The sequence below is a fragment of the Staurois parvus genome, unplaced genomic scaffold (genome assembly GCF_062004578.1).
Source record: "Staurois parvus isolate SC_StPar_1 unplaced genomic scaffold, SC_StPar_1.0 ptg000645l, whole genome shotgun sequence".
NCBI lineage: Eukaryota > Metazoa > Chordata > Amphibia > Anura > Ranidae > Staurois > Staurois parvus.
In genome coordinates, this window is record NW_028318441.1 from 690,318 (window position 1) to 717,109 (window position 26,792).

Sequence of the window (26,792 nt, forward strand, 5' to 3'; positions counted from 1 at the left end):
GTTGGACAGGCTGGTCCAGCAGGAGATAGACCTGGACAACCGGAGACCCCCTCAAAGTCACTCCCATCACACCTACCTAATTGCAGGCTATCATGAATGCTGCTGCCAGACTCATCCACCTTTCTAACTGTTCCATATCTGCCATACTTCTCTGTCAATCCCTCCACTGGCTTCCCATTGCCCAACGAATATAATTCAAATTATTAACAAAAACATATAAAGCCATTTTTAACTCTGCCCCAAATTACATCACCAATCTTGTCTCTAAATATCACCCAAACCGTCCTCTCCACTCCTCACATGACCTCCTGCTCTCTATCTCCCTTGTCTCTTCCACCCATGCTCGTCTCCAGGGCATCTCCAGAGCCTCCCCTATCCTCTGGAATGCTCTACCCCAATCTATCTGACTGTCGCCTACTCCGCCCACTTTTAGGCAATCTCTGAAAACCTCTCTCTTTAGGGAAGCCTATCCCACCTTCAACTAATAACGGAATCTTCTATTCCTCCCATTAGTTCTTCCCCCACAGTTATTACCTTTTGTACCACCAGCCCCTCCCTCTTAGATTGTAAGCTCCAAGGAGCAGGGCCCTCCTAACCCTCTTGTATTGTATTACTGTTGTTGTATTGTTTCTCTTTATATTGTAAAGCACTGAGCAAACTGTAGGCGCTATATAAATCCTGTATTATAATAATAACCACCTACCAAGACATAGCCGTCCACCTAAAAGCGACAGGCTGGGCAAGGAGCATTAATCAGAGAAGCAGCCAAGAGGCCCATGGTAACTCTGGAGGAGCTGCAGAGATCCACAGCTCAGGTGGGAGACTCTGTCCACAGGACAACTATTAGTCGTGCATTTCACAAATCTGGCCTTTATGGAAGAGTAGCAAGAAGAAAGCCATTGTTGAAAAAAAAACCATAAGAAGTCCCGTTTGCAGTTTGCGAGAAGCCATGTGGGGACAAAGCAAACGTGGAAAAAGATGCTCTGGTCAGATGAGACCAAAATTGAACTTTTTGACCTAAAAGGAAAATGCTATGTGTGCCTGAAAACTAACGCTGCACTGATGTGAACACCATCCCCACCGTGAAGCATGGTGGTGGCAGCAAAATGTTGTGGGGATGCTTTTCTTCAGCCGGGGCAGGGAAGCTGGTTAGAGCTGATGAGAAGATGAATAGAGCCAAATACAGAGCATTCTTAGGAGAAAACCTGTTAGAATCTGCAGAAGACTTGCGACTGGAGTGGAGATTCACCTTCCAGTAGGACAATGTTTAAGAGCAAAGCATATTCATGTGTTAGAACGGCCCAAAGTCCAGACCAAAATCCAATTGAGAATCTGTGGCAAGACTTGAAAATTGCTGTTCACAGACGCTCTCCATCCAATCTGACAGAGCTTGAGCTATTTTGCAAAGAAGAAAGGGCAAAAAATGTCACTCTCTAGACGTGCAAAGCTGACAGAGACATCCCAAAAAAGACTTGCAGCTAAAAATTACAGTAAAAGGTGGTTCTACAAAGTATTGACTCAAGGGGCCTAATACAAATGCACGGTACACTTTGCAGATATTTGTAAAAAAAATTTAAAAACATTTATCAATTTCCTTATTTCCTTAATTTTGTGCCATTTTGTGTTGGTCCATCACATAAAATCCCAATAAAATACATTTACATAGAGGTGCGCATGCGCGGATGGCCTGCACACATGTCCCGGTAACCACTCTGCACTCCCCCGACACATCCAGAGCCTGTAGACTGGCACCGAACCCCGCAGGGACCCCAATTTGCATCCGGAGTGGACCGTGTGTCTCGGACCTTTCTCCCCATGCCAGGATGTGTAGCGGGGAGGGGCTGCAGCGGCTCCCAGCATGCGATACATGTGGAGGGCAGAGGTCCAAAATGGCGTCTAGCTCGGCTCCTGCAGCCTCCACTGCCTCTCTGACAGCTGCTCCTCTCCCTCAGAGAGCTAAATCTGGCTCTGCAACAGCTGCACGCCGGGATCAAGACATGGTGGCTTCTTCTGCAGGGATGAGTGACCCTATACAGTCCCCCTAGTCTCCTCCTAGCCCTGTTGTATCTGTGTTCCAGGCCTCGGCCTGCTAACTAGGCCCTGACTCTCAAGCTTCCTCTCTATTGGATAATGAGATGGCGGCTATATTTCTCAGCCAAAGCAGTGATATGGAACCTGATCTTGATTGCCCTGAGAATTCACCAACACTCCCTCCAGCTCCCTTATTGCTCGTTTTGCTGACTTATTGCAACAAGAATTGGATAGAGCTACTACTAAATTGGCGGCGGATCTGAAACAAGATTTTCAAGAATTGAGCCAAAGTCTTGATAGTATTGAATCTGAAGTTGATGCGACAGTCCATAATGTGTCCCAAAACTCCAATATGATTACTGATTTGCAGGATCGATTGGATGAAGCTTACTTTAAAATTGATGCTCTAGAGAACCGGGCCAGACGTTATAATTTCCGTATTCGGGGGCTCCCGGAATCGATTAAAGAGCTTACTAGCCTTGCTCAGTCCCTCATACGATCTGCAATGCCTGAAATTGATGTTCTTCATACAGAGATTGATCGTATTCATAGGTCACTGATCCCCCCTAGACCGGGGGGCCTCCTAGGGATGTTATTGTCAAATATGGTAGAGAAAATCCGGAGCTGGAACTCGCGGGACATAAAATACAAATCTTTGCGGATGTTTCTCCGACCACCATCCAGAAACAAGGATCCCTCAAGCCATTACTTTCCCACTTGGTACGGTGGGATATCCGCTATTGGTGGGCCTATCCTTTCCGGCTGCAGTTTACCTACAATGGAAAACCTTGCATGTTCTCTACATTTCAAGAAGGTGAAGAACTCCTGCTTCAATTGGGTATCATTTCCCATAGTCCTTCATCTCATTCTCCATCTGGAGCTACTTCTCATCCTCCTTTCGCCATTGTGGTCTGCTTCAACTTCCAGGAAGACGAAATCGCATCGAAAGACTACTTGAGGTTTTTCTTATTCACTTTTGGACTTCGTACTTTTTCCTATTTTTATGTGGTGGTTTCTCAGTGCTTCCCTTGGGAACATTAGCTGCCACTGTTAGGCTGTTTCAAGAAAAAAAAAATTTATATGGCTGTTTGTACTAATGTGATCTTTATTTCTGCTGATATTGGTTCTTGTGGGGTTCCGCTTATAGTAATGTTTACATTATGCTGATTTTATTATTTGTGTTGGAGGGGTGTCTATGGGCCCTCCCAGACTTGGAAGACTCTCCTCTGAGATAGTTCTCTGGGTAGACCCCTTCTTTGCAGGGCTTTAGTCCTGACAATCCTGGTTTATTCTTCTGTTTCGCTTGTGTTATAATGTGTAATACCAGACGTTGCTTGACACGAGGGTTTGAATACTCTGCGTGTCTTCTTTCTCTTCTTTTTCTAGGTTTTCTTTCCCTTTTTCTATCTGAGGGTCAGCTGTCCTTGCTATTGGTTAATCTTGATTGGTTAATTTCTCTCGTGCTCTGGGAGTGGATCGCTCTCGCCGACTATACTTCGCCAGTTATTGATCATGTCTCCCCAACGGTCTGACAGAGGGGTTATCCGATTGCTCTCTCATAATGTCCAGGGGTTCAACTCTCCTTCCAAACATATTAAGGCCTTTAATTCATACCGCTCTTTAGGTGTGGATACCGTAGTCCTTCAGGAGAAACATTTCCCCCCTTCTTTTACACCACGATATTTCCAAAAAGATTATCCTCTGTTATTTTGCTAATGCCACGGAGAAGAAACAAGGGGTAGTCCTTGGTTTGTCCCGCCGTTTGTCATTTACTGAATCTAAAATTATTAGGGATTGGGAGGGACGCTATCTTCTGGTGAAAGGTCACTTGGGTGGAAACTTGCTCACTTTTTTGGTATACTATGCTCCAAATTTAAATCAGGTGGAGTTCTTTCATTCTTTATTGAGCTCTTTGGCCTCAGAGCTTGAGGGCGATGTTATTTTGGCTGGTGACTCTAACCTAGCATTAGATCAGCTACTGGATCAATCCTGTACCGTCATGCTTAAATCCCCTTCTAGACAGAGCTGTAAGTTTGCTCAGCTCTTATATCGCTATGATCTCGTCGATGCCTGGAGAGAAGCTAACCCAACTTTTCGAGAATACTCTCATTTCTCTAGGGCTCATAACAGTTATTCCCGTATTGATCATACATGTTCACTTTCTAGATTGATTTCAGTTAAAATTCTTTCTACACCTTGGTCCGAACATGACCCAGTTCTTTTAACGCTTTCATCTTAGACACATGGGAGGACTGCTCCTCATTGGCGCCTTAATGAATCTCTCTTATGTAACTCTTCTTACTGTCTTGATATCTCCACACATTTGAAATTGTACTTTGAAATGAATAAGGCGGATGACATGACTCCGGCTATTAATTGGGCAGCTCATAAAGCCTCGGTCAGGGGGTTTCTTATTCAACTGTCTTCACAACTTAAAAAGGCTCGAAAATAATTGATTTTGACTAAATCTCAAGTGTATACTGATCTTGTTGCCCAACATAAACAGACTCTTGATCCTGCTCTATTGGTTAAACTTGACCAAACCCAACTGGAACTTAATTTTTTTTTTTTTTTAATTTAAATATTTATTTATTTTTCAAATAAAACAATACACATTTCCATAATGTAAAAATATAACATTACAAAATCTCATAAAACACTAATTTCATATCATTTTCTCCCCCTAACCCCCTTCCTTTCCACCCTCCCACCTCGCTTCAATATACCCCTGACATCTATCTGATCGACTTGTATCTCACATCCTCTGGATACCGAGGCTTGGAAAAGAAGAAGAAAGAAAGACAGGCTAATTGCTATATTTTCTCCTTTTCCTTGGCCTTTCCTCTTTTCTCTTCCTTTCTTCTTATCCTCTCTTTCCCTTTTCTTTATGTTTACTTACTCACTCAGTACCTTCCTTTACCTTTACTTTGAACTCCTCCCATTTCCCCCATTTCATATGATATGTCACCATCCTATCTTCCTGCATATAATAAAGTTTTTCCATTCTAGCAATCTGGTCCACTCTATTCATCCAATCCTCTTCCCTCGGTACCTCAACCTTACGCCAAAACCTAGGAATCAGACTTTTTGCTGCATTTAAGTAGCACATTATACCCAGTTCTTTATATTTATTTCCAGGTAATATTGAGTTATGAAAAAGACAGGTTTCAGGGTCCAGTCCTATCTCTATTCCAGTGATAATCGTGATTTGATTTCTAATTTTTTCCCAATATACTTGTATTTTTGAACATTCCCACCATATGTGATATATCGTGCCCAGCCCTCCACACCCTCGCCGACACCAGGGTTGGTTCTCCTCACTCAACTTGTGTTCTATCACCGGTGTAAAATACCACCTTGTCAAACATTTAAAATTCATTTCCACCTCACGCATACTAATATTTTCGTGTACCATTCTATATATTTTCCTCTGTGTGTGCTCTTCCCACTCCACTCCTAAATCCTTTTCCCATTTTTCTATGTATTTTAATTTAAAGTTACTATCTAAATCCGTGAGAGCTTTATATGCTTTAGCAGTGCTGTGTTTCCCATCACCTCGGTCTTCTAAGTATTTCTCAAATTCATTCCACTCTTTCCTAGTTCTAAGGGGCTTCGTCAATTTCTCCACAAATTGTTTCAGTTGATTATATCTCCATATATCTATCCTAGTGAAAATTCTTCCCTCTTCCCTTTTCAAATCCTCCAGTGTTCTTAAGTTTACCCCCTCCATTACATCTCTCAACTGAGCGTCTTCCTTCATAATCCATCTACCTGAAATTTCCTCTTTACCTGGGGAGAAAAACTCTGAATTTCTTAGTGACATTAATAGTGAATTATAATCCCATTTCCTCTGTTTGTGCATTTTATCCCACTCCCTTATTACAATTCTCGTGTATATACTTGTGTTCTCCTCTAATTCTCTAAACTGTGGTGGCACCCATACACTCCTACCCAACTCCTTTCTACTAAGTGTATTTTCAATTGTGACCCAATGTTTACTCTTTGAATTATATATCCAGTCAAAAATTCTTGCTAAAATGACTGCCCTGTGGTATCTTTTAAAGTCCGGTACTCCCAACCCCCCCTTCTCTTTATTTCTGCTTAGCACTTCATATGATATCCTAGGTTTTTTATTTTTCCATATATATTTAGTTACCATTCGCTTAATTGTCCTAAAATACACCTCTGGAAGATTAATGGGAATCATCTGAAATTTATACAGTATTTTCGGGAGAATTACCATTTTTATCAGGTTAATACGACCCAGCCAGGAAGGATTTCCACTACCCATTTTCCTCAATTCCTCTCTGATTTCGTTTAACATTGGGATATAATTAGCTTTATAAAGATTTTTCTGTGAGGGAGTGAGTTTTACTCCCAGGTACTTTATTTCTCTATCTTTCCATATAAAGGGAAATTCTCTCTGTATATTTTCTTTTTCACTCTTTGGAAGATTTATATTTAATATCTCTGTTTTGCTCGGGTTAATTTTTAGATTTGACATTTCCCCATATTCCTTCAATGTTTTCATTAGGTTAGGAAGTGTTATCCTCGGGTTTCCAACATAGAATAATAAATCATCCGCCAAGGCGGCTATCTTATGTTCTGTCTTTCCAACATTTATTCCCCTTATATCTATATTCTTCCTAATTGTTGATAACAGGGGTTCCAATGATAAAACAAACAACAGTGGGGAAAGTGGGCATCCCTGTCTGGTTCCATTTGACATAGAAAAGGTCTCTGATCTCTCTCCGTTTACCATTACCATCACAGCCGGTCCTTCATACAACTTTCCAATCCACTTTCTCATCCTACTACCCAATCCCAGGATCTCCAGTGTATCTAACATAAAGCTCCAGTTAACCCTGTCGAACGCCTTCTCCGCATCTATCGAGAGCAGCACTACTGTTTTTTTTTCCGTTTTACTTTTCTGTATAAGCATCAGGGATCTCAACCCATTATCTCAACCCTCCCTTCCTCTAACAAAGACCACCTGATCTCCATGTATCCAATCCGGCATCAGATCTCTTAACCTATTCGCCAATACTTTTGCATACAGCTTCGTATCTACGTTCAATAGTGATATCGGTCTATAACTTGAACAGTGGGTGATGTCTTTACCTTCCTTATGTATTAAGACCACCTGTGCCAGAAGGGATTCCTGTCTTATCTCCATCTCTCCCCCCAACGCCTCCATATATCTCTTGAGCTTGGGTATCAGTAAATCACCATATTTTTTATAATATCTCACGGTATACCCGTCTGGGCCTGGGCTTTTCCCCGTCTTAAAGCTTTTTAATGCTATGTTTAGTTCTTCCTGTGTGATTTCAGATTCTAAGGAGTTTAATAGTTCTTCACTTAATTTTGGTAATCCTGCATTTCTTAAATAATCCCTTCTTTTTTCAATATTTATCATTTTATCTTTATTTATGTCATCCTTGGGGGCAATATTATATAATTTACTGTAGTAATCTTTAAATACCTTTGCAATGTCTCTGGTTGAATGGACTAACTCTCCCTTGGAGTTTTTTATTTTATCTATATAGTTCCTATTCTTCTTTTTCCTCAGGGCTCTCATCAGATATTTTCCTGATCTGTCTCCCCATCTATATCTTTCACCATTGATCTTATTAAAGGTTCTCATTTTTTCTTCCTCCATTACCTTCTCTAGTTCTTCCCTCTTTTTTATCACTCTTTGCTCTATATCTTTTCTTATGTTATTTTTATGTAGGAGTTCCATCTCAGCTATTTCCTTCAAAAGCCCACTGATCTTCTCTCGTCTTTCCCTTTTTTTCCTTGCCCCAATTGCTATAAGGATTCCTCTTACATATGCTTTATGTGCCTCCCACACTGTAGCTAGTGATACATCCCCTGTTTCATTTTCCTCAAAGAACCTCTCTATTTCTACCCTGATCTTCCGGTCAATATCTGGATCCATGAGGAGTGTCTCATTCAACTTCCATGATAGGCCTCCTGACACCTTCCCTCCCCATCTTAATTCCAATACTACGGGTGCATGGTCCGAGAAAGTTATTGCTTCTATTTTTACTTTAACCAGATCCTCAACAAGTCGATGGTCCACCAAAATATAGTCCAATCTAGAGTATGTCCTATGTACACTAGAGAAAAAAGTATAATCTCTATCTCTCATATTAACAATTCTCCAGCTATCCACCAATTGGCACTCTTTCATCACCGGTTTCAATAATCCCATGGACCTATTTTCCCCTCTTTGTGCTCTAGATGTTGTATCTATTTGTGGATCCATACATATATTAAAGTCTCCCGCCACTATTAGATATCCTTTTCCAAAGTCCATCAATCTTCTCATAACCCCTTTCAAAAACATCTCTGGCTTCCTATTCGGGCAATATATGTTTACAAGCGTGCATTCTATGTCCTGTAGTTTACCTTTCAAGAACAGAAATCTCCCTTCCGGGTCCGTCTTTCTATCTTCCAGTTCAAATCTAATGTTTCTTGCAAATCCTATAGCTACACCTTTAGCTCTCTTAACTGGGGAATCTGCCTAATACCATGTCGGGTGTTGTCTAGAGTTTAACTTGATATTTTTTTTTAACTCTAGATGTGTTTCCTGCAAAAAGACGACTGAGGCCTCTCTATGTTGTAGTTCTCTGTATAGTCTAAATTTTTTACCTGGGCAGTTTAATCCATTTACATTATGGGTTACAAAGCGTATTACCTCCATATTTTATTTGTCTTCTTCCTATTTTACCCTTTCCTTTCCTCTTCCCCTTCCCCATACCTCTGCTTTCATACACGATGTCAGTTTTAAAAACCTCTATGCCCACTCCCACCCCAATTCTCTTCCTCCCCTCCACCCCCCCCCCCCTCCATCTCCCCCCCCCTCACCCTCCCCCCAGGCCTTCTTTGCCTTTGGATCATGATCCTCCACTGATCCCTCCCTAGGGGTTCGGCTCCACCCATGACCGCTCACCTTCCCCCCCTCCTACCCGATGTCTCCTTGTCTATTGACTCTCTGTTTCCTCTTCTTACCAGCTGCCACTCTCCTTCACCAAAAGTACATAACTCTCCCTCCTCCACTTCCCAACCCGGTATCACTAATCTCTGCAGACCAAGTTTATCACAAAAATCTTCCATGTCTTCTGGGAATCTTAATATTGCTGTGATTCCATCTCTCCAACCGATTAAACTCACTGCACGTCCCCATCTGTATTTCACATTATGCTTTTCATCAGTTCTAATAGGGGTTTCAGTGATCTCTTTCTTCTCAGAGTCTCTGCTGTTAGATCTGCAAAAATTTGAATATCTTTCCCATCATATGAAATACTTGTTCTTCCTTTGATCTTTTTCCATATCTCTTCTTTATCTACAAAGTCATGGAATTTAACAATTATATCTCTTGGTCTTTCTAATCTTTTTTCTTGTTGATATTTTCCTATCCTATAGACTCCATCCAATTTAAACGTCTCCACGTCTGGTTTCTCCATTATGGAACTCAAGATTTTGTCGATTAGTTCTTTTAAATCTTCCCCCTTTGTCAACTCTGGGACTCCTCTTACTCTAAGATTATTTCTCCTTTCTCTGTTTTCTTGTTCTTCCATCATAAAAAGCAGTCTTTTCTGTTCTTTTCTATCTTCTTTTATCCATTTCTCTAATTTTGGGACAACTTGGGAATGAATTTGAACCTTTTCCTCCATTTCCTCCACCCTAGTTAACATTTGCTACAATTCTTCCCGAATTGTCCCCATCTCTTGCTTTATTGATTTTTCCAGATTTTTGAACATCTCCGCCATTTCCTTTTTATTAGGTAATTGCAGGTCTCTTTCAAAATCTCTTGATTCAATCCCTCTTTTTAATTGTTGACTATTATATACCGGTCCCAGGGATAGTCTCGGGCTGTTATCCAGACTTATTTCCAACTCACTTTTTTCACTTACTCCCAACGTTCTTTCTGGGGTCAAATTTCCCTGTGATACATACTTTTTAATCGTACTAGATTGGGAACTCTTAGACCCACTCCCTTTAGTATTTTTTCCTTTCATGTTGATTTTTAATGCTTTACTTTTACTTTCAAAGCTCCTCTTTCACTTCTCCAGGTCTTCAGACCCTCCCTAGGAATCCCCTATATCCTTATTTCAGACTCAATGCTTGATAAAGTGTCTTTTTTTTTTTTTTTTTTAGAGGCACAAGGAGATCCAATATAAATCAGGTTCAAGAACATAAATCCAGTTTAAAAATAATGCATAAAGAGTTGCAAAAAATCCCACAGTTAACACAGTTATCACTCACCCTCCACGTTGGAGTGTCTTTCTCAATACAGTCCTCTCCTGTAGCCGTGCTCTCTTAGGGGGATTCCTATGGGTCTCTTTTTTATATATATATTTATGCTGCTGATATGTCAATTGGAGGATTTGAGGGGATTTGAAGTGGGGAATGGTGTAGTTTGGAGGTAGTATGGCTGCATTCCCCCCCTCCACCAGTCCACCAGCTCACCCAGACGCCGAGTGTTGGAGCGTCAAGCTGACAAGCAGTCTCTCCTCCTGAAGCTCCCAGGGCTCCTTTGCGGCTGCCCACGTGTCTTCGCCGTTGCGTCCGTCTCCCTGGCAACCCTGCTCCTGCTCCTCCACTGCAGCCGCCGCGAGTGTTCCCAGTGAACCTCCCGGTCGTCTCTCTCCGGGATCCCGCCAGGCCCGCCAGGCTCCAGGCTCGCCACCAAAGCTTCCTTCTTCAATCGGGTGAGTCTCCGCTCACCCTCCGGTGCAGCTGGTCTCTCTGTGGGAGACACCTAGGGAGGATATACGGGGGAGGCTAACGGGGAGTGCTTACAGCACACTCTCCCGTGCCGCCACGTTCAGGCTCCACCCCTTACTCTGGGGAATCTCCAACTGGAACTTAATTTGTGCCTTACTACTAAGGCGGATAAGCAGTTACGTTGGGCCAATCACAACTTTTTCACTTGGAGGGACAGACCAGGCACCTTATTAGCACGCAAGCTGTCTCCTAAACACTCTCATGTGGCTCTTCCAAAAATCAGACTGTCTACCGGTGCTTTATCTCAAGATCCCAGTAAGATCCTCCAAGAGTTTCATTCCTTTTATACTGATCTTTACTGTTCACCTCGAAGAGACATCTCCTCATCTACCAACAGTTTCCTGAGTTCTGTGACTCTTCCTTCTCTTCAGGAGGCCTATAGAGAATTAATGGATCAGCCTATCACTTGCGAGGAGATTCATAACGCCTTAAAATCCTTAGCTCCATATAAATCCCCATGACAGGACGGCCTTCCTCATGCCTATTATAAAGCTTTCCCTGACCTTCTGATTCCACATATGGCCCATTATTTTAATTATTTACGAGACAGGGGAGAGGTGCCTTCTTACGAAAATACCAGACTGCCTGAGCCACGACGTATTGCCAGACGTGTTCAATGTATTCCAGGATGATGATGACCAGGAGTGGTCTTGATTAATCAAAAGAGCTGTAATTTGCACCTGTTTGAAGATTTGATAGTCACCAACACACCAAGTTTTTGCGCCCTTTAGGCGCAATTGTGCACCCTTTTGTGACACTTCTTAAGAGTCCTAACTTAACCATTTTCCATTTGTTTTCCTACTGGACTGAGCATCAGCTCATCTCACATGCATTTATAAATACGCTATACACATGTGCTTTATATTTAATTTTATATCTATATTTATATTTGTTCATGTTTACGAGTCTAAAGGAGATTATTTTATCTGAGCGCTGCATTGTTGGATAGTTTTGAGGAGTAGCATGGGAGCAGGTGGGCTGGCATGCGGGCTACAGATGGACATTTTATATGAGGTTAGTTCACACTTTATTCCGGCGTGCCATCCTGCACCCCCTCAAGCACCTCTCTAATCTTAGTGATAGGTGCTCCTTATTGGGTCCTCCCTTACACATCTCCTCTCATGGGGCCCTGTTCACTGCAGGACCCTTACGTTAGTTGCTGAAATCTGAGCATTTACCAGCCTGACCTGGCTATTTTTAAATTGACAGGTCCTGGGATTCCAGGCCTGGTAGCTCTCTCAGCTCCAGGACTGGTTCTGTTTCACCACGTAAGTCACTCTAGCTTCCCCTTTCTACTGAGAGGGGAACACCTTCAGAGTTGTGAATAATTTTTTTTTAGGACTTTCTTTTGGTCCAGATTGTGACTGCCTGGACCCTTGTGCAATCTTTTGCCCTACTTATGGGACACAGGATGCTTGACTTCTGGCTAAATTTAATCTGGATTCCTTTTGGGATACTGCTACAGTCTTGTAGGACATACCATTTTTCAGGCATACTCATCTTCAATGCTTCTTGGTTTCCTTTCTCTTCTTTATAACTTTTTTCCCTTTTTTTTTTTTTTCTAGAAATAAAAAAATCCTTGGGAGCTGTACCTGGGCGGAGGCTGTGGGAATTGCCTGTGTGTTGCTTCAGACAATGGATTTAAATTGTACAATGTAAGATATTACATTTTTGTTCTTGGGTTTAAACAAACTTTAATGCTACAGATCATGCGCTTTTAAACCCTTTAATTTGTATGTGAAACATAGCAAAACTGGTGTGACCACTCAAGGTGCAACAATGAAAGACTGTGCCCAGGAGGAAAAAGGAACCAGGAAAGTTTTGTAAGACTCTTGTAAGAAGTAAAACACCACAGGTCTCTCTCCTGGAAGCAGTAACATGCTGCTGTGTGTTTTTCTGCACAGCAGAGAAATACACAGCAGTATGTTTCCCTAGTAAATCACACAAAGCACACATAGTGAAACAGCACACAGCTAACCCTTTGATCACCCCAAATGTTAACCCCTTCCTGCCCAGTGTCATTAGTACAGTCTCAGTGCTTTGTATTAGCACTGATCACTGTATTAGGGTCATTGGGATGTCCGTGGCAGTTAGTCAGTTCCCCCCAGTGTCAGAATGCCCTCTATAAGTCGCTGATCGCCGCCATTACTAGTATGCAAAAAAAAAAATTCTAGTATATATACCGCCATTTGTAGAAGCTAGAACTTTCACGTAAAGCAATTAATTTACAAGTATTTGGATTTTTTTTTAGCAAAGACATGTAGCAGAATACATTTTGGCCTAAATTTATAAAGAAATTTGATTTGTTAAATGTTTTTAATGGATATGTGCTATAGCAAAAAGTAAAAAAATATTGTTTTTTTTTTTCATAATTGTCAGTTTTTTTTTTGCTTATAGCGCAAAAAATTAAAAACACACAGGTGATCAAATACCACCGAAGGAAAGCTCTATTTGTGGGAAAAAGGACATAAATTTTATTTGGGTGCAGCATTGCAAGAACGCACAATTGTCAGTTAAAGTAATGCAGCGCCGTATCGCAAAAATAGGCCTGGTCAGGCAGGAGGGTAAATCCTCTGGAGGGCAAGTGGTTAAAGAAAAACTTATGAAGAAAAGTTGTATAAAAATCTAATTTTAAAGATTATATAAATACCTTGCAAATAAAGTATGTTGAAGTTGGATCAAGGTCTTCTCTGGCTGTGTGGCTCATGTTTAAGAATTTGTCCTGGGGAAAAAAAAAAAGTGAAAAAAAAAAATGAATCTACATGTATGCTTTGATAACGTTTGTATTTAAATATAACTCAGATTAACATTTATTTTTCTATTTTCAACTTGTCTCTTGCCTTGACTTTTGAGTCAGAAGATTCAAGGGCAGGTGCCAGTAAATGGTGAAGAGTTTGGCTGTAAGTTGGGGGGAAGAAGTGGGGGAGCAATGAGATTCAGGCACAGCTCCATGCAGATCTCAGCACAGAGCAGTGTCCAGCCAGCAGCTACAGTTGGACGGAAGGGAGGCGCAATAACCAATGGTGAAAGTCACTGTAACCGGGGTGCTCGGGCGCAAGGTGGGTGACAGGGAGCAGCTGTGACAAGGGCTGTGATGGATGTGACCTGGGGGATGAAGTGGGAAGGAAGAACTGTGACAGGAAGGAAGGTGTGTGGTGAGGTGGGAAGCACTGTGGAACAATGAAAGCACCCAGTTCTCCTATACAAAACCATATAATAGGAGGTCAAACCCAAAACAACACTTTCAGTTGTATCCATATAGGCAAGTCCTTGCACTACACAGTTGAAGGTAAATCTAAAGGAAATTGTAAGAAAATTGTAAGAAAATTGTATAGTGTATGGCCAGCCTTAGTCATGTGGATCTAAATGATCAACCTGAAATAAGAAACTCCCTCCATGAACCGGTAATGGCTGGGGTCGGTAAAGAGGTAAAAAGCAGTCAAGTAAAAGACCAAGATGTATCAGTTTACAGCCAAAACAGAAAAGTAGAGGGAAGAGCATCAGGAAGGCTAGTCCTTAAATGCCTGCAAAAATATGCCTGCCTGCCTGATATCAGGGTGGTAAATTCTGGATTACTGGGGCTGCAGAAGCATGCCGCTATCAGGGAAAGGACTACTGAAGCAATTCACTTAAATGGTAACTCCACTTTCATAGGAGAAAAAAATAAAATAAAATAAAACAAACTCCCCCCTCACCCTGCTCGTGCACAAAGGCGAACACAAACGTCAGTCTCATGTTGGTATGTAAACAGAGGTTGAACAATGCATGTGAGCTATTATCACAAATGTCAGATCGAGGGCAGTAATTCTAGCGCTAGACCTCCTGTGTAAATATAAAATGGTGACCTGTAAAGGCTTTTAAAGCGTCACCTATCGATATTAAAAATGTATGTAGTTTGTCGCCTTTGCATGGGCATACGCAAATTGAAAGCATGGCATGTTTGGCATCTATTTACTTGGAGTAACTTCATTTTTTATATTTTATCAAACAATTGGCCAATATTTTGTATTTTTGTGCATTAAGATTAAAAAAAAGTAAATTTTTTCCAAAAAATTAGCGTTTGAAAAAATTGCAAAACCTACCATGTTATTTTCTAGGGCCTCTGCTTTAAAAAAAAATATATATATATATATATATATATATATATATATATATATCGTATTTTTCGCTCCATAAGATGCATCTGACCATAAGACGCACCTAGGTTTTAGAGGCAGAGATCAGGAAAAAAAAAATTCTGAACTAATGGACTGCAGACATAGTACAGGAGATGACCAGAGACTGTGGACAGTACAGGAGATGACCAGAGACTGCGGACATAGTACAGGAGATGACCAGAGACTGCGGACACAGTACAGGAGATGACCAGAGACTGCGGACATAGTACAGATGACCAGAGACTGCGGACACAGTACAGGAGATGACCAGAGACTGCGGACACAGTACAGGAGATGACCAGAGACTGCGGACACAGTACAGGAGATGACCAGAGACTGCGGACACAGTACAGGAGATGACCAGAGACTGCGGACACAGCACAGGGATGACCAGAGACTGCGGACACAGCACAGGGATGACCAGAGACTGCGGACACAGTACAGGGATGACCAGAGACTGCGGACACAGTACAGGGATGACCAGAGACTGCGGACACAGTACAGGGATGACCAGAGACTGCGGACAGCACAGAGATGACCAGAGACTGCGGACAGCACAGGGATGACCAGAGAGTGCGGACAGCACAGGGATGACCAGAGACTTTGGATAGTACAGGGGATGACTGCTGACCTTTGGGGAGGGAGGGGGAGCGGGTACCTGAATTTGACAGATACCCGCTCCCACTTCCATGGAGTTGTTCTTTCATCTTACCTGTTCCTCTATCCAGCCGCGCGCTGTCTTCCCGGCTTCTGTAATGGCGCTCGGCATGACAGCCGGGTGCCCAGTGCGCATGAGCGAGAAGCACTTGCGCTTTGTGATTGGTCCGGCGGCTTCTGGGATCTGTCATGTGTCCCAGGTGCCGCCTTACCATTCACAAAAAGCACCGCTTCTTGCACATGCGCACTTGACACCCGGCTGTCATGCCCACACCACAGAAGCCGGGAAGACCGCGCCGCTGGATAGAGGAACGGGTAAGATGAAAGAACAACTCCACGGAAGTGGGAGCGGGTATCTGTCAAATGCAGGTACCCGCTCCCCCTCCCTCCCCAAAGGTCAGCAGTCATCTCTAAGGTCCCGCTGTAGAGCTGAGCGGCCGGCCCGGTATTCTGACACGGCGGCAGTGGAAATACCGGACCGGCCGCTCCATATTCGCTCCATAAGACGCACTGACATTTTCCCCCCTTTTTTTGGGGGAAAAAAGTGCGTCTTATGGAGCGAAAAATACGGTATATATATATATATACATACATATATACACACAGTGAGGAACAGAAGTATTTGAACACCCTGCGATTTTGCAAGTTCTCCCACTTAGAAATCATGGAGGGGTCTGACATTCACATTGTAGGTGCATTCCCACTCTGAGAGACAGAATTAAAAAAAAAAATTCAGGAAATCCCATTGTATGATTTGTAAAGAATGTATTTGTCTTGCACTGCTGAACAGAAGTATTTAAACACCTGAGAAAATCCGTATTAATATTTGGTACAGAAGCCTTTGTTTGCAATTACAGAGGTCAGACGTTTCCTGTAGTCCTTGACCAGGTTTGCACTGCAACAGGGATTTTGGCCCACTCCTCCACACAGATCTCCTCTAGATCTGCCAGGTTTCGGGGCTGTCGTTGAGCAACACGGAGTTTCAGCTCCCTCCAAAGATGTTCTATTGGATTTAGGTCTGGAGACTGACTAGGCCACTCCAGAACCTTGATATGCTTCTTACGGAGCCACTCCTTGGTTATCCTGGCTGTGTGCTTCAGGTCGTTGTCATGTTGAAAGACCCAGCCACGACCCATCTTCAATGCTCTTACTGAGGGAAGGAGGTTGTTGCTCAAAATCTCACAATAAATGGCCCCATTCATCCTCTCCTTAATACAGTGCAGTCGTCCTGTCCCCTTCACAGAAAAGCACCCCCAAAGCATGATGTTACCACCCCCATGCTTCACAGTAGGGATGGTGTTTTTGGTATGCAACTCATCCTTCTTTTTCCTTCAAACATGACGAGTGAAGTTTAGACCAAAAAGTTCTACTTTGGTCTCACATGACTTTCTCCCATGCCTCCTCTGGATCATCTAGATCAGGGGTCTGCAACCTTTAAGACATAAAGAGCCACTTGGACCCGTTTCCGAGAGGGAAAAAAAGACTGGGAGCCGCAAAACCATTGCAACATTTAAAACAAATCCGACACTGCATATATTGCAAAAAGCGCTCTGGTCATGAAGGGGGTTTAAGGGCCCAGTAAGCAAAGGGTTAATCAGGGCCACAGTGTATCGTCATAATCACAATCATAGCCTTAGGTCAGTGGTGGGCAACCTTTTTTTTTCAACTGAGCCAAATCTCGCCAAAACCACGATTGAAATTTATTTTGAGAGCCACATTTTTAAAACTGAAAATACATCCCCCATAAAGTAATTCATCCCCCATAGTAATTCATCCCCCATATAGTAATTCATCCCCCATATAGTAATTCATCCTCCATAGTAATTCATCCCCCATAGTAATTCATCCCCCCATATAGTAATTCATCCCCCATAGTAATTAATCCCCCATATAGTAATTCATCCCCCCCATAGTAATTCATTCCCCATATTAATTCATCCCCCATATTAATTCATCCCTCATATAGTAATTCATCCCCCATAGTAATTCATCCCCCATATAGTAATTCATCCCCCATATTAAGTCCCCAAGTCCCCCCTGTGTCAATTCACTTACCTTTGCTCCGCGCGTTCCTCTCGCCGTGTTCCTGCACCGTTCCAGTGTAGCATGACAATCTGTCTCCTATGAGGATCTGTCCCCCTCGACGTATCTGCGCATGTGCCAGTTTCAGGCATTAGCAGCCGACCGGCGATCTCCGGCACATGCGCAGATACGTCGAGGGGGACAGATCCTCATAGGAGACAGATTTTCATGCTACACCGGTCTTCAGGGCGGACTGTGAGAGGAGCCTAGCGGGAGCCTAGCTCCGCGGGCCGGATTAAAAGGTCCGCCTGGCCGTAGTTTGCCCATTGCTGCCCTATTGCCTGTCACCTGGTGGGCAGTGTGCTCCAGAGCCGCAGCCAAGGTGAAAAAGAGCCGCATGCGGCTCTGGAGCCACGGGTTGCCGACACCCGATCTAGATGGTCATTGGCAAACTTCAGACGGGCCTGGACATGTGATGACTTGAGCAGGGGAACCTTCCGTGCAATGCATGATTTGAAACCATGACGGTGTAGTGTTCTACCGTCAGTGACCTTTGAAACTGTGGTCCCAGCTCTCTTCATGTCATTGACCAGCTCCTCCCTTGTAGTTCTGGGCTGATTCCTCACCTTTCTTATCATCAGTGATACCCCACGAGGTGAGATCTTGAATGGAGTCCCAGTCCGAGGGAGACTGACAGTCTTTAGCCTCTTCCATTTTCTAACAATTGCTCCAACAGTTGATCTATTTTCACCAAGCTGCTTGGTAATTGCCCCGTAGCCCTTTCCAGCCTTGTGGAGGTCCACAATTTTGTCTCAGGTGTCTCTTGACAGCTCTTTGGTCTTGCCCATGGTAGTAGTTGGCGTCTGACTGACTGTGGGGTGGACAGGTGTCTTTAAAGAGCTCAGACAGGTGCTACTAAGTTAGATTAATGAATGGAGTAGAGGTGGACTTTTTAAAGGCACAGTAACAGGTCTTTGAGAGCCAGAATTCTTGCTGTTTCTTAGGTGTTCAAATACTTATGTTCAGCAGTGCAAGACAAATAAATTCTTTAAAAATCATACAATGTGATTTCCTGAATTTTTTTTTTAATTCTGTCTCTCAGAGTGGGAATGTACCTACAATGTGAATTTCAGACCCCTCCATGATTTCTAAGTGGGAGAACTTGCAAAATCGCAGGGTGTTCAAATACTTCTGTTCCTCACTGTATATATATGTATATATACAGTCAGGTCCATAAATATTGGACATCGACACAATTCTAACATTTTTGGCTCTATACACCGCCACAATGGATTTGAAATGAAATGAACAAGATGCGCTTTAACTGCAGACTGTCAGCTTTCATTTGTGGGTATTTACATCCAAATCAGGTGAACGGTGTAGGAATTACAACAGTTTGCATACGTGCCTCCCACTTGTTAAGGGACCAAAAGTAATGGGACAGAATAATAATCATAAATCAAACTTTCACTTTTTAATACTTGGCTGCAAATCCTTTGCAGTCAATTACATCCTGAAGTCTGGAACGCATAGACATCACCAGACGCTGGGTTTCATCCCTGGTGATGCTCTGCCAGGCCTCTACTGCAACTGTCTTCAGTTCCTGCTTGTTCTTGGGGCATTTTCCCTTCAGGTTTGTCTTCAGCAAGTGAAATGCATGCTCAGTCAGATTCAAGTCAGGTGATTGACTTGGCCATTGCATAACATTCCACTTATTTCCCTTAAAAAACTCTTTGGTTGCTTTTGCAGTCTGCTTTGGGTCATTGTCCATCTGCACTGTGAAGTGGCGTCCAATGAGTTCTGAAGCATTTGGCTGAATATGAGCAGATAATATTGCCCGAAACACTTCAGAATTCATCCTGCTGCTTTTGTCAGCAGTCACATCAACAATAAATACAAGAGAACCAGTTCCATTGGCAGCCATACATGCCCACGCCATGACACTACCACCACCATGCTTCACTGATGAGGTGGTATGCTTAGGATCATGAGCAGTTCCTTTCCTTCTCCATACTCTTCTCTTCCCATCACTCTGGTACAAGTTGATCTTGGTGTCATCTGTCCATAGGATGTTGTTCCAGAACTGTGAAGGCTTTTTAGATGTCGTTTGGCAAACTCTAATCTGGCCTTCCTGTTTTTGAGGCGCACCAATGGTTTACATCTTGTGGTGAACCCTCTGTATTCACTCTGGTGAAGTCTTCTCTTGATTGTTGACTTTGACACACATACACCTACCTCCTGGAGAGTGTTCTTGATCTGGCCAACTGTTGTGAAGGGTGTTTTCTTCACCAGGGAAAGAATTCTTCGGTCATCCACCACAGTTGTTTTCCATGGTCTTCCGGGTCTTTTGGTGTTGCTGAGCTCACCAATGCGTTCCTTCTTTTTAAGAATGTTCCAAACAGTTGTTTTGGCCAAGCCTAATGTTTTTGCTATCTCTCTGATGGGTTTGTTTTGTTTTTTTCAGCTTAATGATGCCTTGCTTCACTGATAGTGACAGCTCTTTGGATCTCATCTTGAGAGTTGACAGCAACAGATTCCAAATGCAAATAGCACACTTGAAATGAACTCTGGACCTTTTATCTGCTCATTGTAATTGGGATAATGAGGGAATAACACACACCTGGCCATGGAACAGCTGAGAAGCCAATTGTCCCATTACTTTTGGTCCCTTAACAAGTGGGAGGCACATATGCAAACTGTTGTATTTCCTATACTATTCACCTGATTTGGATGTAAATACCCTCAAATTAAAGCTCACAGTCTGCAGTTAAAGCACATCTTGTTCGTTTCATTTCAAATCCATTGTGGTGGTGTATAGAGCCAAAAATGTTAGAATTGTGTCAATGTCCCAATATTTATGGACCTGACTGTATATATATATATATATATATATATATATATATACATACACACACACACACACACACACACACACACACACACACACACACACACTGTATATTGTGGGAACTCGCTTCAAATGGTAGAGCTTTGTTAAATGCACACAGCAACTCTCTTCTTTTTAAGGGCCTTTTTAGCCCACTTTTATTTAAAGAAAAATGTTCCATAAAGCTTCTCACGCAAGGGTATAGACCATCAAACACATGCAAATGAAAATTCAGCCTCCTGGCTTGTACACAGTTTTATGTCTGCCTCCTACAGACTCTTTCCAAAATATGGCTCTCGCACACAGCTGGCCACTAGCACACAGCTAGTCTGGCTTCCACCTCTCCTTGGTGAAGCCCTCCTGACTCCAAGGCAGAGACCTCCTGTCTGCCAGGGTGGAGCCCTCCTGACTCCGTCTGCCGGGGTGGAGCCCAGAACCCTGGTCCTGACTGTAGAAGATTGCCCTGCACACCTGAGCAATCAGTACCCTGGCCATTCCCAAAATCATCAAGAGATTTCATCCCTCCCAAATCGCTTTGAAATCTCCAGGCCCCAAAATGGACCTTACAAACAAATGAGGAAAGTGAAAAGCCACTTTCCTCTGTATCAAACATGTACCCCGGAGCCCCTCAACCTGCCTTGTTGAGAATCCTGGGTGAAATAACCTTTCCACATCATGACAGATCTGTCACAATATATATATATATATATATATATATATATATATATATATATACAGTGGAGATCGAAAGTTTGGGCACCCCAGCTAAAAATTTGTATTAATGTGCATAAAGAAGCCAAGGAAAGATGGAAAAATCTCCAAAAGGCATCCAATTACAGATTAGACATTCTTATAATATGTCAACAAAAGTTAGATTTTATTGCCATAATTTACACTTTCAAAATAACAGAAAACAAAAAAATGGCGTCTGCAAAAGTTTGGGCACCCTGCAGAATTTATAGCATGCACTGCCCCCTTTGCAAAGCTGAGACCTGCCAGTGTCATGGATTGTTCTCAATCATCGTCTGGGAAGACCAGGTGATGTCAAGCTCAAAGGTTTTAAATGCCCAGACTCATCTGACCTTGCCCCAACAATCAGCACCATGGGTTCTTCTAAGCAGTTGTCTAGAAAACTGAAACTGAAAATAGTTGACGCTCACAAAGGCTATAAGAAGATAGCAAAGCGTTTTCAGATGTCAATATCCTCTGTTCGGAATGTAATTAAGAAATGGCAGTCATCAGGAACAGTGGAAGTTAAAGCAAGATCTGGAAGACCAAGAAAAATATCAGACAGAACAGCTCGCAGGATTGTGAGAAAAACAATTCAAAACCCACGTTTGACTGCACGATCCCTCCAGAAAGATCTGGCAGACACTGGAGTTGTGGTACACTGTTCCACTATAAAGAGATACTTTTACAAATATGGTCTTCATGGAAGAGTCATCAGAAGAAAACCTCTTCTACGTCCTCACCACATAAATCATCGTTTGAACTTTGCAAATGAACATATAGAGAAGCCTGATGCATTTTGGAAACAAGTTCTGTGGACCGATGAGGTTAAAATTGAACTTTTTGGCCGGAATGAGCAAAGGTACGTTTGGAGAAGAAGGGGCACAGAATTTAATGAAAAGAACCTCTGTCCAACTGTTAAGCATGGGGTTGGATCAATCATGCTTTGGGGTTGTGTTGCAGCCAGTGGCACAGGGAACATCTCACGATTAGAAGGAAAAATGGATTCAATAAAATTTCAGCAAATTTTGGATGGTAACTTGATGCCATCTGTGAAAAAGCTGAAGTTAAAGAGAGGATGGCTTCTACAAATGGATAATGATCCTAAACACACCTCGAAATCCACTGGGGATTACATCAAGAGGCGTAAACTAAAGATTTTGCCATGGCCTTCACAATCTCCTGACCTCAACATAATTGAAAATCTATGGATAGACCTTAAAAGAGCAGTGCGTGACAGACAGCCCAGAAATCTCAAAGAACTGGAAGACTTTTGTAAGGAAGAATGGGCAAAGATACCTCAAACAAGAATTGAAAGACTCTTGGCTGGCTACAAAAAGCGTTTACAAGCTGTGATACTTGCCAAAGGAGGCAGTACAAGATATTAACTCTGCAGGGTGCCCAAACTTTTGCAGACGCCATTTTTTTGTTTTCTGTTATTTTGAAAGTGTAAATGATGGAAATAAAATCTAACTTTTGTTGACATATTATAAGAATGTCTAATCTGTAATTTGATGCCTTTTGGAGATTTTTCCATCTTTCCTTGACTTCTTTATGCACATTAATACAAATTTTTAGCTGGGGTGCCCAAACTTTCGATCCCCACTGTATATTTGGAGGTTCAAGATAATTTTCTAGCAAACAGAAAAAAAATGTTTCTTCATGTAAACAAAGTGTCAGAAAAGGCCTGGTCTTCAAGTGGTTAGAAGAGTGGGTGATGTGTGGCACAACCTTCTATTGTTTGCCTTGAAATGTAAGGTTAGTAGAAGCACCACCAAGGGCATGGTGACAATCTCGCAGATTTCATTTGTTGGTACAAGTTTTTGGAAAATTAAGCAAGAGAACAAAAATTTATTTTTCTTCTTTTTTTCTTTTTGAAAACCCTGTAACAAAGATGATATCTGAAAAATACTCACCATTCCTCTTAACAAATTCCTTGGGGTGTCTACTTTCCAAAAAGGGGTCATTTGGAGGGAGGGTGTTTGTACTACACAGGCATTTTAGGACCTCCGCAACTGTGATAGGTAGTGAAGAAGTGATATGAGGAAATACGCGCTTTGAAAGCTTGAAGGTGGTCATTGGATTTCGGGGGCCTGTATGTGGATTACCTGCCAAAAAGTCTCTCACATGTAGTATCCCCACACTCGGGAGAAGTAGCACAATGCATTTGGGTGGTGGTGGGGGGGGGGTTATATATTCACTTCCATACAGATTTACTCTGCATATAGACACAAATCGCTATTCCTTCAGAATAATGAAAGGTAGGAATCTGCACCAAAGTAAAGCAAAATGCCTACAAAGCATATAGATCACCCAGAGGGGAATTTTTTTTCTCAACAAAAGTGAGTTATTCTTCAAATTGTGAAGCTGCAGAAGGGAGATTGCACTCAACTGCGATCAGTTGAGTACAGAAAGAAAAGGTTCTCTGAAGGTATTCTAGAGCAACGGTGCTTAAAGACAGAATGGCTGGAGCAGGGCTCGACAAATCCCAGGCACCAGGTCGCTATGGTGACCAGAAATTGCATCTTGGTGCCTGGGTCCACACACTGCCTCCCATTGACATCAATGCAAAAACACCTCCTATCAATAGCAATTCTATGTGAACACTGACACTACATTGCCAAAAATATTGGGACGTCTGCTTTTACATGCAAATGAACTTTAATGGCATCCCAGTCTTAATCTGTAGGGTTCAATATTCAGTTGGCCCACCCTTTGCAGCGATAACAGTTTCAACTCTTTTGGGAAGGCTGTCCACAAGATTTAGAAGCATGTCTATGGGAATGTTTCACCATTCTTCCAGAAGCAGATTTGTAAGGTCAGGCATGTCGGATGAGAATGCCTATCTCGCAGTCTCCGCTCTAATTCATCCCAAAGGTGTTCTATCAAGTTGAGGTCAGGACAAGGCCAGTTCCTCCACCCCAAACTTGCTCATCCATGTCTTATGGACCTTGCTTTGTGTACTGGTGCGCAGTCATGTTGGAACATCCCCAAACTGTTCCCACAAAGTTGGGAGCATGAAATTTTCCAAAATGTCTTAGTATGCTGTCGCCTTAAGAGTTCCCTTCACTGGAACTAAGGGGTCAAGCCCAACCCCTGAAAAACAGCCCCACACCATATTTCCCCCCCTTCACCAAACTTTTCACAATGCAGTCAGGCAAGTACCGTTCTCCTGGCAACCGCCAAACCCAGACAAGTCCATCAGATTGCCAGACAAGAGAAGCGCGATTCGTCACTCCAGAGAACACGTCTCCACTGCTCTACAGTCCAGTGGCAGTATGCTTTAGACCACTGCATCCGACACTTTGTGTAGCACTTGGTGATGTAAGGCTTGGAAGTAGCTGCTTGGCCATGAAAATCCATTCCATGAAGCTCTCTACGCACTGTTGTTGTGCTAATCAAAGGTCAAACAAAGTTTGGAGGTGTTTAGCTACTGACTGTGCAGACAGTTAGCGACTTCTGCGCACTGTGTGCTTCAGCATGCGCTGACCCTGCTCTGTCATTTTACATGGCCTACCACTTTGTGGCTGAGTTGCTGTTCCCAGTTGCTTCCATTTTGTCAGAATACCACTAACAGTTGACCATGGAATTTATAATAGCAAAGGAATTTCACAAATGGACTTACTGTACAGGTGGCAACCTCTCACGGTACCATGCTTGAATTCACTGAGCTTCTGAGAGCGATCCATTCTTTCACAGATGTTTGTAGAAGCAGTCTGCATGCCTAGGTGCTTGATTTGTTACACCTGTGGCCCTGGAGGTGATTTGAACGCCTGAATCCAATGACTTGGAGGAGTGTCCCAATACTTTTGGCAATATAGTGTATCTCTGCATGCCACTCTACTCAATCACATGCAAGTCTGGAATGCACCCCTACAAACTCGTACAGAACCCTTTCCGTAATGGCACGCAATGCATGTGGATCGCATCTGTGTGAACCACCTCCATAGGAACACACAATATCTAGCCTGCCTATATCTATACGATATGCCTATATCTATAATATCTATATGATTCTGGGTGCATTTTCAAATGCACAAATTCAAATAATTTGTGCATTTGAAAATGCATCCAGAATCGTATATGTGTGAACCAGGGCAGCTATAATCACACCGGAGCATTTTGGGATCGTGGCAGAATTGCTGTAATCACAAAATGCATGTTCAGGTGCCATTATTTTCAATGGCACCTAAAATGTGATGCAGTTTTGCCACGATTGTTGCGCAGAAAAATCGCATCACATGAAGCTTGTCACCGAAAAGTTGCCTTACGTCGGGCGTCGGACAACTCTCACTACAACTAGCCCTGCTGGAGAAAATTTCAAACTAAAATTTAAAAAATGGAGATAAAAAAGTAAAAAAAGTGGATATTTCTAAGCTACAGTTAGAAACCATGATTATATAGGAGGAATATACTGGGAGGAGAGATCGGGTATATGTATATTAAAGAAGCTGCTACTTCTGCATGTGCTACTAAGAAACTATGTGGCAGTAAAATTATGTCAGCAGATCAAAAAAAAAAAAAAATCTTTCAAGTCAAATAGAAAAATGATTGCAACCACAGCAGACCAGTGCATATAATGGTGTTCCTGATACCTACCACACCAGTGCAGTGTAGCTTCTGCCTGCCACCTGTACTAACTCTGGCATTCTTATAGACTATGTTTTTGACTGGACAGATACTTTGCCTGTTTGCTGACAACATCTCTGCCTGCACCTATACTGCCAGGGGCAGCACAGTGGTTAAATGGTTAGCATTTCCATCTGGCAACACTAGGGTCATTGGGTAAAATCCCAAGCACAGCACCACCTGATGGAGTTTGCATGTTCTCCCTCTGCCTGCGTGGGTTTCCTCTGTGCACTCCGGCCTCCTCCAGGCACTCCGGTTTCCTCCCACACTCCAAAGACATGCTAGTAGGTTAATTGGCTCCTGTCTAAATTGGCCTTAGTATGTGTATTTATGAATGTAAGTTAGGGACCTTAGATTGTACGCCCCTTGAAGGTTAGGGACTGATGTGAGTGTACAATATATATGTAAACCACTGCGTAAATCGATGGCGCTATATAAGTACCTGTAATAAATAAATAAACTGACCCATCTGCTATGTTCCTGAGAAACACCAGTCCCAGACATCCCCTGTTGACAACTGCACTCCTGGAACAACGGGAACTCTTGTTTTACTTCTCTTTAGCCACCTGTACTTTCTGGCCAGCGAACATGGCATTTCTGGGGCAGCCACGAGCGGTAGGCTAGGCTTACTTGTATAGAGACTACCATTACACTACATTGGTTTTGACACAATTGGTTGATTTGCGGGATACATAAGATACAATGTATATGATAAGGCCAAACCTATGGTAACGCCAGCTGACAACTTTTCACTTTATTTTCATCCTGCATTTTCCAAAAACTTGTGGCAAAAAAGTGAACTCTACAAAAGGCTCACCATGCCTTACACAAAATATCATGCAGCGTTTGGTTTCCATAATGTGGTAATTTTGCAGGCGTTTCCACTG

The 26,792-nt window shown here is 42.6% G+C and overlaps 1 protein-coding gene across 4 annotated transcripts in view; it reads right to left on the bottom strand.

The window, feature by feature from the left end:
• Positions 1–26,792, bottom strand: part of LOC149448989 (uncharacterized) — a 291,234-nt gene that overhangs the window by 214,440 nt on the left and 50,002 nt on the right. For 3 of the 4 annotated variants that reach the window (XM_089693977.1, XM_089693975.1, XM_089693976.1), the window contains one exon: positions 13,475–13,546. In XM_089693977.1, coding sequence (XP_089550103.1) covers positions 13,475–13,531 — 57 coding nt within the window. In that variant the 5' untranslated portion in view covers positions 13,532–13,546. Of the gene's footprint in view, positions 1–13,474; positions 13,547–24,901; positions 25,024–26,792 lie in introns of those variants that run through there. The other variant, XM_089693978.1, reaches the window with a different exon arrangement.